At 39.2% G+C, this 15,634-nt stretch overlaps 1 protein-coding gene across 9 annotated transcripts in view; it reads right to left on the bottom strand.

Annotated features, from left to right (window-relative positions):
- Window positions 1-15,634, bottom strand: part of TANC2 (tetratricopeptide repeat, ankyrin repeat and coiled-coil containing 2) — a 389,807-nt gene that overhangs the window by 42,546 nt on the left and 331,627 nt on the right. For all 9 annotated transcript variants that reach the window (XM_044744785.2, XM_044744786.2, XM_044744788.2 and 6 more), the window contains one exon: window positions 8,159-8,267. In XM_044744785.2, coding sequence (XP_044600720.1) covers window positions 8,159-8,267 — 109 coding nt within the window. The remainder of the gene's footprint in view (window positions 1-8,158; window positions 8,268-15,634) is intronic.

Genomic DNA, 15,634 nt, shown 5'->3' with positions numbered 1-15,634 from the left:
GGTGGAGTAGTGATTAAGTTTGCATGCTCCACTTCTGCAGCCCAGGGTTCAAAAGTTCAGATGCTGAGTGCAGACTTACATACTGCTCATCAAGCCATGCTGTGGTGGCGTCCCACATACAAAATGGAGGAAGATTGGCACAGATGTTAGCTCAGGGACAATCTTCCTCAAGCAAAAAGAGGAATATTGGCAACAGATGTTAGCTCAGGGGCACTCTTCCCCACCAAAAAGTAAATAAATAAACTCATTTAAAGAAAAAAAATAGAGCTGGAATTAGAAGCCAAGTCTTTTTTTACTCTAAAGTTCATGTTCTTTTCATTATACCAAGTTAAAAAAAGCAGATGTACCTGAGTTGGGACATCAATTCTGAATTCTTAGCTGGAAAAGTAGCAACTAGAATAGGCAAAGCAGCTGATTCCTGGCTTCTCCCTTTACTTTTTTTTTTTTTTATAAGATTTTTTATTTTTTCCTTTTTCTCCCCAAAGCCCCCCGGTACATAGTTGTGTATTCTTCGTTGTGGGTTCTTCTAGTTGTGGCATGTGGGACGCTGCCTCAGCGTGGTCTGATGAGCAGTGCCATGTCCGCGCCCAGGATTCGAACTAACGAAACACTGGGCCGCCTGCAGCGGAGCGCGCGAACTTAACCACTCGGCCACCGGGCCAGCCCCTCTCCCTTTACTTTTTAATCCAAACCATTCTCCATCCTTGGGCCTCTTCTCTGAAATTGTCCCCCCTTTTTTTTGGTGAGGAAGATTGTCCCTGGGCTAACATCTGTGCCAATCTTCCTCTATTTCGTATGTGGGATGCCACCACTGCACGGCTTGATAAGTGGTGCATAGCTCTGCACCTGGGATCTGAACCTGTGAACCCTGGGCCACCGAAGCAGAGCATATGAACTTAACCACTATGCCACTGGACTGGCCCCCAAAATTGTCCTTTTTTATCCCAGACAATCTGATCTACTCCTATGGCTTTACTCTTATGATTTCAACTAAGCATTATTTGCTTCTTTTTCAACTACGAAATTTAAAGTACAACTATTACTATGACCTGCAATAGTCAACTTTCTCTTAAGCATTGACTTAAGTGGGATTTCTTGGATATGTTCACTTAATCCCAAGAATTATTATGAATATTATATCTTACAGAAGAATAATGCAGGATCAGTCTTTATTAAAGTCACATGGCAATTCTCCTTTTGCTCAAAGTCTCTGGCATCACAGGGAATTCAAAAATGATGTATTTAGCTTCTCTGAAAGATGTAGCAACTCATTCCTCTGCTCAGGCCCTACAAGTTTAGATTTAGTTTTCTTGAATGTAAATTGCCTCTTTTTCCTGGGTGATACCCAGGACAGTTTCAGTCATTCAGGGGTACCAAAGTAATCTTAGATGAGAAAGCCTAAGATGCTTATAGAGAAAGGCTGGATGTTCCCAGAATGTCGAGCCATAATTTTTGCTCAAGGAGACTTGGGAGGACTTCCATTTCTGGTAATAGTGGATCTAGTTTGGACAAACATTCCTGCTAAGGACAACTAGGAAAAGCTGAACAAAATTTAAAAAACATCCTCCCCGAAGACATGGGAGGACTAACAAGTTGGAAAAGAATTACTGGGCCAGGATCTGGGATAGGATGGGGCCCAGGAGAGCAGTTTATAGAGCTGCTTTCCCCCAGGGTGTGTTTGCCAATTCTGAAGAGTTAGCTAGGAGCACTTTTTTTTTTTTTTGGGAAGATTAACCCTGAGCTAACATCTGCAGCCAATCCTCCTCTTTTTGCTGAGGAAGACTGGCCCTGAGCTAACATCTGTGCCCATCTTCCTCTACTTTATATGGGGGATGCCTGCCACAGCATGCCTTGACAAGCAGTGCATAGGTCTGCACCTGGGATCTGAACTGGATGAATGCTGGGCCGCTGAAGTGGAACGTGCAAACTTAACTGCTGCACCCCTGGGCTGGCCCCAGTGAGGAGTACTTTCGATAGATTCGGTATTTTTAGGGCAGTGAAACTGTTCTGTATGATACTGTACTGGTGGATATAGGACACTATGCATTTGGCAAAATTCACAGAACTGTCCAACACAATGAACCCTAATGTAAACTATGGACTTCAGTTAATAACAATGTATCAATATAGGTTCATCAATTACAGCAAATTTACCACACCAGCGCAAGACGTTAATAATAGGGGAAACTGTGGTGGGAGGAGTGAGTACATGGAAACTCTCTGTATTTTCTATAAACCTAAAATTTCTCTAAGAAATAAAGTCTATTAGTTAAAAAAAAAAAAGCTTGGGTTCTACTCCAGAACAATGCATGATAATCTCTGGGAGTAAGGCTCAGAAATATGTGTGTGTGTTTTCCAAAGCTCCTCAGGAGAATCCAATATATAGCCAAAGTTGAAAACCACTGATCCAGAGCTATAGATAAATCTCAAATATGCAAAGTTGAGTGAAAACAGTTATATAATTATATGAAGAGTATGATACTATTTGTGTCGTTTAAAAAACATAAAATAATTCTGTATATTGTTTATGAATACAGACCTATGTTGGAAAAGTAAAAAATCTGGATGAGAAGAACACATGCTTACTTTAGGGTAGAAATTATCTCAAGAAGGGAGAGAAATTGGGCAAGAGAGGGATGCAAAGGGCGTTTCTACTGTACGTGTTACATTTTCATTTCTTAAAAAACAGAAAAAGATTCGAAGCAAACTTGAAAAACTCTTTAACATCTGTTAAATCTGGTAGACAATATTTAATTCTTTAGTTATCTGTGTTTTCCTACTTGGTTGAAATATTTCATAATAAAATTGTAAAAAAAGGAATAGGGACAGCTCTTCCTCTGAGGTAAGAAAAAGAGATGTAAGAACTGATGATAATAGAGAGTGATTTATAGGTGAGAGGAGAAGAGTAGTTAAGGGAAGTCACAGTCAATGGCTTTGATTTTTTCAGTGACTCACAAGTCAGGCTGTTTGATGAGTGAGTTGAGTTGGTTAAGAGTTAGAGGAAAAAGAAATGAGAAAAGGAGCTGAGTAAGAATAGACTTTGGTAAATGAACTTCAATTAAATAGTCCAGTAAATGGACCATGAAGCAGCACTGAGAGTCCAAGTGAGGTTGAAGTAAATACACAGGAAATAAAAGCCTGAAATATAGAGCTAGACTCTAGGATTTGGAGTATTAACTTTACTTGTACCATGGACTTACTCTACTGATTTCTTCTGCTTGGTGGGGTTGAACCTTTGTTCCTATGAAGTATGAGAGGAAAGAGTTTCAGTTTAGATACACTCAGCTCAACAAAGGTGACAGGTAGGATCCCACTGCCAGGCAGGATGGAGCCAAAAATAATCCATAGTGAAATTCTGAGCCGATGGTGAGAACTTTAGGTTCAGAGAACTAGAAAAAGTGTCTCTTCAGTATCTGGAACTATTGCTTAGGCAAGAAGGGATCTCTTCTTGTCAGAGATAAATGGTGATGAAGTCCTTCCTTAAATATTTGTTAGAACTTAAATTTATAACACTGCTTACCAGCCTGTAGAAAGCTTGCTCAGTATTTTTGAATATTTCAAGAAAAAAGGAAAAGCAGGAAGAGGAATCTCATCTAAAGGATCTTAGCTATGGCTCAGGATCTTAAGATCATGGCAAAAACTAACCCTAGGACTTACCCAATAAGTTTCTTTTCTTTTCTTTTTTTTGAGGAAGATTAGCCCTGAGCTAACATCTGCTGCTAATCCTCCTCTTTTTGCTCAGGAAGACTGGCCCTGAGCTAACATCCATGCCCATCTTCCTCTACTTTATATGTGGGACGCCTACCACAGCATGGCTTGCCAAGCGGTGCCATGTCTGTACCCGGGATCTGAACAGGTGAACCCTGGGTCACCAAAGTGGAACGTGGGCACTTAACCACTGTGCCACTGGGCCAGCCCCAACCAATAAATTTCTTTAAGGTAAATTATTTACAGATATATCATCAGCAATCCACTGGTAGATATCCAAGAGTCTCAAATGAATTACTACTGTTCTTATCTGATCATCCACATGGCCAAGTTTGGTTATAATAAAAGGATACTGGTAAATAAAGGCAATGGTGCTTTTCACTGTGGAGAAGGAGCTGGTAAACAATGGTCCAAGGCCAAATCCAGCCTTCTATCAGTTTTTTTGTTCATTTGTTTTTGGTGAGGAAGATTGGCCCTGAGCTAACATGCATGCCAATCTTCCTCTACTTTGTATGTGGGACGCCACCACAGCATCGCTTGATGAGCAGTGTACAGGTCCATGCTCAGGATCTAAACCTGCGAATCCTGGGTCACTGAAGTGGAGCGTGTGAACTTAACCACCACTCCACCGGGCCGGCTCTTCCACCAGTTTTTTTTTTAAGGAAGATTAGCCCTGAGCTAACTACTGCCAATCCTCCATTTTTTGCTGAGGAAGACTGCCCCTGAGCTAACATCCATGCCCATCTTGCTCTACTTTATACATGGGACACCTACCACAGCATAGCTTTTGCCAAGTGGTGCCATGTCCGCACCCAGGATCCAAACCAGCAAACCCCAGGCTGCCGAGAAGCAGAACATGTGAACTTAACTGCTGTGCCACTGGGCTGGCCCCTCCACCAGTTTTTATAAATCCTGTTTTACTGGAATACGGTCATACCCATTCACTTCTGTATTGTCTCTGGCTGCTTCTGAGCTACAATGGATAGGTGGTTTCAAAAGAGACTATATGGACTGCAAAGCCATATTTACCAATCACTGCTGTAGAGGATGTTAGGTAACCTCTGAAGTGAAAGAGTGATACTACTATCTGGAATTTATGCTTGTTATTAAGTCTTACTTATCAGGAAAGAGATTATTACTAATAATTTTGGTCACAAAACCGTCTATTAGATGTATGACTAGTACTTTACATTTTGTAAATGTACCTTTTTCTATATATCATATCTATGATCCTTATAACAATCCTGAGAGTTAAATATTGTTACAATTTAAAGATGAGAAAATTGAAACTACTTAAATGGCAGAGTCTGTACTTGAAATCATGCCTTTTGATTGACCAAAAGGATCTTGCTTCTTTCTTCTACCTCCAGATGCCTACTTACAGCACTTTTTTCCCCTGGCCAATAGTTCTGTTCTGGTAAGAAATGTTACAGGATTGACCAATCAAAGAAACATTTAAGATGGCAGCATTTAAGGAGCTGATCACAAGAGCACTCTGAAATCCTTCCAGTAACTAGACTCAATCCAATGAAATACCCTGCATTATAAACTAGATTGAAATATGTTTGGTCACAATTCACAAATATCCTGTTTCTTTCCGTAGATTAAAAAGAAATCTAAATGGCAATTAGAGGATTACAAAAGAATTATAGGTGCTCAATATCATTGCTCATTAGGGAAATGCAAATTAAAACCACAATGAGATATGACTTCACACCCACTAAAATAAGAAAGACAGACAATGCCTAACAAGTATTGGCAAGGGTTTGAAAAAACTGGAACCCTCATACATTGCTGGTGGGACTGTAAAATGGTGCAGCCACTTTGAAAAAGAGATTGGCAATTCCTCAAAATGTTAAGCAGAGTTACTACAGGTCCTAGTAATTCCACTCTAAGGTATATAACCAAGAGAACTGAAGACATGTCCACATAAAACCTGAACACTAACACTATGAATGGACTACATGCTACTGAGCTGTTCACTTGAAAATGTCTAATTTTATTCTTAAAAATTAAAAAAGGGAAAAATCTGTATGCTAATGTTCATAGCAGTATTATTAACAAGAGCCAGAAAGTGGAAATAACCCAAATGTCCAACTGGCGACTGGATAAACAAAATGTGATATATCTACAAAATAGAATATTATTTGGCAATAAAAAGGAATCAAGTACTGATACATGCTACAACATGGATGAACCCTGAAAACATTATGCTAAGTGAAAGAAACCAGACACTGAAGACCACACATGGTATGATTTCATTTACATGAAATGTCCAGAAAAGTCAAATCTATAGAGACGGAAAATAGATTAGTGGTTGCCAGGGATTGGGGGAAGAACGGGGAGTGATTTCAAATGGGAACCAGGTTTATTTTTAGGGTGATGAAAATGTACTATCAGTGGTGATAATTCCACAACTCTGTAAATATACTAAAAGTCATTGACTCAAACACTTAAAAGGGGTGAATTTTATGGTATATAAATTTGTACCTTAATATAGCTGTTAAAAACAAAAAGAACGAAAAGGGTTCCACAGCCAGCTAAATATCCAGAATTATAGACCCTCGATCTCATATTTTAAAGGTGAGTAATGACATTATATGCAATTTTTTCATGAACATAGATAAAATAAGGGAAAAATAAGTGAAAAGAAATATAAATTTGACTATATGTAACTGCTGACTGGAAGTTGTAAGTTGTACTGTTTATTACCATAGAGTCTGTTTTTGCCTTTTCACAACCCTCAGCTGATGGGGACTGAGAATTCCAGCAGTCTGGGAGAAGCTAAAGCCTAGCAACAGGGAGCACTTCACAGTTAAAGGATCCCGAAAAGTGCACCATCAGGAAAACCATAGTCCAAGTCTACATTCTTCAGTTCTCAATCGTGTCATCACCATATGCTATACACCCAAGTATTTATGGCCTGAATCACACAGGGAGCCAGTCTTATCTCAGGCAACCATGTTGTCTGCAGCAACCTAAGACAAAAGTGCGTCAATGACAGGAATGTATGGCTTAAATGTAGGTTTCCATGTATTGGATAAAGTCATACTGAGTCAAATGAAACTTGAAACTTCATATCATTTATCTGTTAAAGTGGTGTTTAGTTTATGGTGCAGAAAAGACAGGCATCAACTTCTTTGCGTCTGATCCTAGGCAGACAGCAATGCTAAAAGCCTAAGTGTTTGAAGCAGTGATGCTTAATACTTAAGTTACATTCCTATCTAACTGAAGGATAATGATCTTAGAGTTTGTAGAAGTAGCAGATACTTTTCGGTCCACTTGAAATTGGAATGAGACACTTTGCTGTTATTTTAGTCCCACTCTGCTCCCATTAAGGTCACTGGGTAAGGTCATTTTTGGTACAGTGATTTGTTAGATAAGACAATTATGATTCAGATAAAGGACTGTGGGTTTTACTTCTGTCTGATGACAGGCTTCTCTGGCTGTGTGCTTATATACTGGGAAGAATTTGCTAGTTTCTTGGAGGTGCCCTTAATGCCATCTTTCTCTCTGAAGAAAACGGTTTTATCTCTAATAGCATCCCTTGGGGGAAGAATACCTGTATTTCTCAATCCTGAGGCAGGATTTCAAAGCACTCTGAAGAGATCGTAGGGATTGTAGGTAGCAGACGCAATAACAAACTGTGGGCTAGAAAAACCAGAAGAACAAATTTCTTCCTCGATGTTTATGCTTTACCCCAAAACTGTTATCTAGACTATAAATTCCTGGAGATTAGGGACTGTATCTTTTTTGTTTTTGTATCCCTAGTACAATGCCTCAGTAAGCAGTGAATAAACAATATGAATGCATACATGCACAAACAGATGGATTATGTGCCCTCCTCTGGCTCCTTCATTCTCGCCATGGGAATGTTGAGAGAGGGAAGATGATGCTGTAGAGTTCTTAAAAGTTTTGAAACTACTGGGAGAAAAACTGGGATCATAATTTGAACAGAGAATGAGGAAAGTGGCTCAAAGGAAGGTTACAGTTGGTTCCAGATAAATAGCTTGAAAATCATATCACCAGGAATATTAAAATCTTTGTAAAGCAATAATAAGAACATTGAAAGAGTAACTGCTGTCAGTGATTTTTTTTGACATTGTGAAAACCTGCAACTGACTACTACAACATGACTACTACATCAGGAGATGGTAGGTCACATACGGAGTACACATGTATATATGTATATGCTTCTTACCTAAATGATTATACACGTACATTTCCTGGAAAGCCTAGCAATTTGCTAAACTGGGAGGTGACAAATGTGGTTCTCTTTCCAAAGCCCTAAGGAGGAACAGGCTATAAATTTTAGGAGACAGACCAACTCTGCAACAAAATAATTTTAGAAAGCAGAGACTACACTGAGGTAACAGTAGCTTCATACACACAGTATTAAGGAAAGACTGATGGAGGTGAAAAGAAAAAAGCTTTCAACTTCTCTAATTACCTTAAAAATGTGTGCTTTGAGGATGTGATGTCCCAGTTCAATAGTCTGCTGTCGGTTTAGTTTTCCCTCTTGGCGGGAAAACCAGAAGGCAAGTAATGTGTGTCCACTCCTGCAAAGAAAAAGAGACTGATTTTAGAAATTTTAATGCCCCAATTCTGCTTTGGGTGGGGGACTGTTCAGGTTTAGCCATACCTCCAGCAAAACTCTCTCATTCAACCAGTTTCTTAGGGAAGGGCACCTGCCACTGAGTAAATAACGGGTATTGCAATGTTCCTAGCTTTTACCAGTCCTTTACCCAAATCACATGTGTGAATATCACAAAATGTCATTTCTAGTTGGCTTACAACCACCCACACACAGATGGCATGAAAAGATTTTCACTTTTATTTTCTGTCTTTGTTAACTCCTCTTATTTCACCCATGCTTTAAATGTCACTGTTCCTCAGGATCTCATTTTTGGTCCTAGTCTGTCCTCTCTCTCCATCAGCTCATCCATCCTCAGAGCCTTCACCACCACCTATATCCTGTATCTTTTCTCTATCTAGACTTCTCAGCCTTAGACCAATAAACATCCAACTATGTATTGGATTTCTCCACCTGGCAGTTCCATAGTACCTCAAACTCAACATGTCCCAAACCAGATTAACTATCTCTTCCCCAAGTGAAGTCTTCTCTGATCAGCCTCTACCTTTCCCTGCAGTCGAGAAAGGGGAGTACTTTCTCTTTTGTACTACCATTATAGATTGTATATACCTCTAGTACAGTATCTACCACACTATTACATGCTCTCTCCTCTACTAGACTGTAGGTTTTCTGATGGCATCCATTCCCCCCATCTCCTTGCTAACAGATCCCTGATCTCTTATGAAAGAAAACGCTTTTTTCTGTCTCTGGATGTTGTTTTATCCGTCCATGATGCCCAGAGCTGCCGCAGCCCTGCTGTAACCATGTGGTCAGCTGGTCTGAAGACAGAGCCAACAGGAGGGCTAAGCTAAGAGAAGTGCAGAAAATTAGAGCCTGAACTCCGACTCTACAGCATCAGAGGCTGCCCTAATTTTAGACTTACTGTTACATGAAGTAATAAGTTTCTTTATTATTTAACCCATTTGAGTTGGAGTTTTTTCTTCCAGCTAAAAGCATCCTAATGATATACTCCTTTAAGTGTGAATGTATGTATGTATATGTGTGTATGTATGTAAGATATGTGTGTATAATACGGTTTTGTGTATTTTTATTTACCTTCTGAGTTTATATTCTCCAGAGTGCCTAACAGAGTATTGCATATAAGAATTCTCAATGAAATTTTTCAGAGGCAAGAGAAAACTGGGCATTAAAGAAAGGACACTGGATCACCTTCGAGATGTGCTTCTTTCCACATGTGCTCTAGGCTGTAGGAACTGTGGACACTTAGAACTGTCTCTCTACTCCCCACTAGGTTAGTGGTCAGCAGAGTTCTGTAAGCCACTGGTAACACAACCCTCCTGCTCCTTTTACGTGGAGTGTCATGGAAGAGGGAAATGAAACCATTATCTCAGTTTCAAGTCTAATGAATAAATCAAACAGAAGGAAAAAGTAGCAATGGAATTTTCATTGGTAACACGTCCCTGAAAGGAGGCCCAAATGCCTACTGGATGATTTTCTCTCATACTGAACATTGGCTACTCTGCCAGGTTTAACATTTGAAGATACTTCACACTGAAGTCTGAAAAACAAACATGTTCTTTCTTTTTTTCTTTCTTTTTTTTTTTAAAGTTGAATAAAGAAGCTGGAGAATAGGGAACAGGACAGCTCCCATCCTACATAGGAATCATCTTAGAGAAGTTTCATTCCAATAAGACATTAAAAAGAAATTCTACCATTTTCTAACCTTGAGCTTCACAGAACTTCTTAATTCTAGTGGATACCATGCCACCTTATTTGATTGGATAAGATTAGCCATAATGGAAAGGAAGTTATTTAATCGAGAGACTGTCTCAGACAAGTGTAGCCTGCATGGAATCATCAGTATCATCTGAAGGTATGAGGCTAGGGTTGTTTCACACTCACAAAATCTGGAAATTGCTACTGAACACTTATTTATCCCTTGAAAGCCTAATTTAGTTGGTAGGCTATTTTAAGAAAGCATAGATACGTTAGAAGAAAATGAGAAGCATTTATAAAGTGCCCTTTCAAGTTCTCAAAATCTTATCCAGTTATTAACAGTGAAATGATTGTAGCCTCCCTGGTGTAAGAATTACTACTTTAAGTGACTCATCCATGGCTGTACACAGTGACTAGAACTCCTGAATACAGACCTCTGAGCCACTACCTATGCTTCAGACTGTTAATGAGAATCCATGCCTATCAGGATTAAGGTAAAAAGTGCATGTCTGAGAAGGAAACGAATTTTCAGTTAGACACAGGATTGACTTTTCCCTAATGCTTTCATTTTACTACCATAACTAAGAAATCCTGGTAAAATGTTTGCATTTTTGTAGCATGCACTTCAGCTAGCTATAAATGATAGTGCTTGCTTTTTTGTTGTTGATTAGGCACTGAGGAGAAACAGCAAGCAATACAGGTCAATGAAAAGATGAAGGTGACAACTATAGTTCATTTCCTTTTGGATACAAGCATATCACATTATTCATAAAAGAATGATTCTGATGAGTTCAATGGACTCAAAGCTTATGGCGTTCAGGACACAAAGGGTAACAGCAATTTACATTACATGCTGTCATTTCCATTTGTACCTTACTGTTCCAATAAAATATGGTGCCCCTGGCTAACCTGTGGTCTGAATGTGTTATATGATACTTGTCTATATTTATTTCTATTTTTCTTGTCATTTGCTCACTCCTGAACCTTACTCCTTTTGACTCCTAGCCTCACTGTTCTCTAAGATCACCAGTAGCCTCTTAATCAGTTCTCTTTTAGCCTTTGATTTATTTTCTTTTTGTTTTCTCCTTCCTGCATTAGGCCCTACTGACTATCTCCCTTGTAACTCTCTTTTCTTGACATCTGTGACACTACCCTGGTACTTTCTCTCCCATTTCCTTTAGCGATGTAAGGGTGATTTATGTAGGTGATTTATTCTTCTTTCTCAGGTAGCTCTCCTCTAGTCTCCTGGCTTCAACTCTCACCTCAATGTGAATGGCTCCCATGGTGACATCTCTTGTACTCAGATATTGTTTTTGCTTCTCTGCCTGTTGGAGCCCTCTACCTTCAAACAACAATTCAAATGACCTGTCATATGACACTGTTTAAAGTTGAAGCTTTCCCTCAAAACCAAATTCCCTAAGAGTTCTTTATTTTTAAAAATATTGCCAGTAGCTCAGGCATAAGAACCAGCAGTTGTTTTTCTCCTCCCTTTACACTTTCTCTCTTGGATAATTACAAGAGCCTCATTCTCTCCACTGCCTGCACCTGGGCTCATGCCAATACTCTGCAGAAACCTGATCAAATTCTGCTCAAAATTCTTCAATGGCTTTATATTTCCTCCTATACATAATCTAAACTCCATAGCATTGTATTCAAAGGTTCTCCATAATTTTCCCCTTGTCTATTTGTCTGTCTTTACCTCCTTACCTTGTACTTCTAATTTGAGACAGAGTAAATTATTTCAGGGTTGCAAACATGCTTTCCTTCTTCCTGGAATTCTCTTCCCCGTTTATTTCACTAGGCAAACTATTGCTCATTCTTCAAGCCTCAGTTCACACCATCTCCTCTGTGAAGCCTTCCCTGGCTCCCCAGATGGAGTCGGGGGGTTTCCTTTAGGTTCTAGTTGCATGTGGTACACATCTCCATTACAGCACCTACTGCAGCACACTGTGTTTACATGTCAGTCTTCCCACTAGACTGTATTGAGGATAGAACCTATGTTTTTTCACATACGTACTTCTAGGTAATAAGAGTACATATTTGCAGAATGAATGAATAACTATTAATAACTTACATTTGAACACTACCTTATGGTTTTCAAAATACTTTAACATTATTTTAGATCCTCACAAACACCTATACTATAGGCATAGGAGTAAACATTACTCCTAATATTATGGTGGAAGATTGACTGAGACTTAGCAAGACTGAAGGACAGACCCCAGCTCACAGGACTAGGATGTAAAAGAGACGGGATGAGAACCTATGGTCTTCGGAAACCTAGTTCCACTGAAACCTAGTTCCATTACCACAGTGACAAGATGTGCAACTTGGTTCTTATTTTTGGGCAGATTTGTGTGAAAAAGGACCGATGTAAAGAACAATATATTTATTTGCATAGCATAAACTCTGAATTCTTAACATAATTAAAATCAGCAACTATTAATTTTGATATTTTTTGATTGGCATTTTGGGAGAGAGGATTTAAGAAAGACACAGCCCTAGTCAGTGTGACTTGTTTTAGGCATGACTGAACACAACTATGTTCTCCCTCTATAATTAAAGATGATGGTAATCAAAATCAACTTTAATGTGGGTTCACATGTGGTTATAAAGACCAATGGTGAGGGGCAGAATTATTATTTCCACATAGCTTATATAATGAGATCACTTTGTGATTCAAAGTAATCCTGCAGATTTCCCTGCCTGCATTCACACTGCTGCCTCTTCATCTCTGAAACAAAATCAAATAGACCTCTGCTCAAATCCTAGTTCTGTCACTTACAAACTTTACAAGCTAGGACGAGCTGTTTAACTTCTCTGTAAGACAGTGACAGTAGTACCTATCTCTCAGGACTGTGGTGGGAATTAAGTGAGATATATTAAGTGAAATGTATTTTATATTTCTTTTGTATCCTCCATAGTAACTAACATAGTGCTATACTAAAGGAATGAACATTAACCAGAAATGACTTTTAAACATATTGGAGGATGAGTGTTAAAGTTAATAGAACTTTAATCTTCAAGGTGTGCAGTAGGGTGAAATGTGATACCCTATTGTCACCCCAATCCTTACCTCTCCACACTTTGCCCCACTACCTTTACAGCCAAAAGGCAAATTCAAGGATCAGGGAAAAATCATTGGGTATGGATGTCATTCACTGTTAGTCACTGCAGGAAAACTTGGTAACGTAACTTCAGGCAGAGAGAGGGAATAAGAACAGAGCTCACTGGTCCCTAAGAAATAAGGTAAAAGATAACAGGAGCAATATAAATTTCCCATGTAGATCAGAGGTTTTCAGGAGGATATTAAGCCCTACATTCAAGGTATATTTGATATTACATATTTTAAGAGAGAATCAATCACAGGTCAGTGTTGAAGATTCCTTCCCCAGCACTGTTCCCTCACCCCTATCCTGGATATATGTGCTCTGACGAAATGCAGAGAAGGCAGTATTCAGAATAGTAGAGGGTTAATTCTACCTCCATTCTCGTTTGCAGGCATCAGCAGCCCCTCGATAATGGATTATTGGAGACAAGTGATACTCACCCTTGGCCAACTATGGATTATAAAGCAGTGAGGAGCTACCCTACCCTTACACTGTTGCCCTATAACTCAGGAGTTCAGAACTACGGAGTCTTTTAGAGAAAAAACACTTTCTAAAGCAAGAATCACCCTTCCTTCCCTCCACCCATTTAACAGTTTGGAAGTTGGATAACAGCTGTTTTACACAAAATATACAATGACACTATGTTTGTTTTTCTAATAGATTTTCATTTAGCACCTCAGGGAGATAGCTAGTCTTAAAGTTTCTATCTGTAGTACTGAAACATGGTAACAAATGGACTCATAATTCTAGCATGGACGTTTTCTCCATTGTCCTTGTCATAGTCACTAACGTGTAGTCACACAGATTTCATTAGCTCTTGTGATGACAAACAATATACAACATTTCAGTGTTTCAGAGAAACAACACCTAGGTGTTTTGATATTCTCCTGTGTGGTGCTCGGATGTGATAAAGGGGTACAGTCAGAACTAGCTGTGAAGGAATTGTTTACAATCTAAAGCCTATTTTATAATTTGGGCTGAAATACTGTGTGCCGCTGTGGAATGTCTTTATATTATTTAGGTAAATATGGGGAATTATTTAGGGAGACCTACTCGGATTAGAATTATGTGGCAGAGATTGATAGCTGCCTACAAAAGATTTGTGCTCCCTTCCACAGTAAAAAGCTGTTGTTGGGAAGTGGCTCCTTTGCTAGGGACCTTGCATTCACATTCAAATGTAATCATGTGACTGAGTTCTGGCTAATGGAATATAGGCAGAAATTGTATTCATCACTTCAGACCTGGCCCAAAAGAATCTTCTCCTTTGACTTCCACAACCTTACTTTCTCTTCTTTCTCCTTCTAACTCTAATATTACCCTTGTAATTATTATTTGGCTCACGGCTCATCATTTTCTTCTAGCATTTACATGTAACAATTCTGTCCTCAATCTTCTAAACTTCCTGTTTTATACTCTTAGGTGATCTTGTTTAGTCCCTATGGCTTCTACTGTCAGTTATTCATTGATAACTCCCCAAATCCATAACCCTGTGCCTTGAGCTTTCTCTTTTCATATTTTCCAAAGTTACGTTTCTAAACATATTTGTGCATCTTCCCTTGGAGGCAATTCATTATAAACATGTCCAAAATAGGACTCACCTTCTCCCTATAAGCCTGTTCTTCCTCCTACCTTTGCTCATGCTAGAACTCCTCCTCTATTCAGAATGTTCTATGTTGGGCAGTACCTTCACTATCCTCCAACATGCCAGATAAGTTTCGAGTCAATTTTTATCCCTCCACCCTTACCTTCCACACACAAAAAAACAAGTGCTTCAGAGTATCTTCAAAATGCCTTTCCCACATATACCTTGCTCTCTATTGTCACAATTTAGGTCTTGGCATTTCTCACCTAGACTATTGCTATAAACATCACAACTAGTATCCCTACCTTCAGTCTCTCCTCTTCATCAACCCATCTTCCCTACACCACTTGCCAGAGCTACTTTTTACATCATCAGTTATCCGATCATTGTTTCTCTTCTTTCTCAAAAAGTTATAGAGACTCCTTGTTATCTACAGAATAAATTGTAAAGTCTTAAACATAGCATTCAAGGTTTTTTTCTGAGTGACACTTCTTATCACTCTTTGTGAACATATATCTTATTCTCTATTCACACTTTCTCACAGTTCCCCAAAGGGACTTCATATCTTCACATTGCCATTTACTTCTGCTCCCGCCTTTTCTTGCCTGCCTACAGTGCTCTCCCACTCCAGTGCTGCATAATGGAATCAACTCATCCTTCAAGACTGAACTTGAATGTCACCTCTTCTGCAAAGTATTTCCTCTTTGTCTAGGTTCTGATGGAACTTTGCACTATGGCACTTTTGTTGGTTGCTCTGTGTCTGACTTCACTTTAGAGGGTAACGGCTATAGTGCCAGGGGGTGTCTTATTCACCTAAGTTTCTCCAGTCTATAGCACATTGCGTGGTGTGGAGTAGAAGTTCAATAAATGTTTCATGAAAAAATAAATGCTAGGTAGATGAGTTCAAGGAAGAGCAACACAAGG

Source organism: Equus asinus, chromosome 13, assembly GCF_041296235.1.
Source record: "Equus asinus isolate D_3611 breed Donkey chromosome 13, EquAss-T2T_v2, whole genome shotgun sequence".
In the NCBI taxonomy this organism is placed as follows: domain Eukaryota; kingdom Metazoa; phylum Chordata; class Mammalia; order Perissodactyla; family Equidae; genus Equus; species Equus asinus.
Note: the sequence above shows the minus strand (reverse complement) of the source record. Positions and strands in the feature narration are given on the sequence as shown.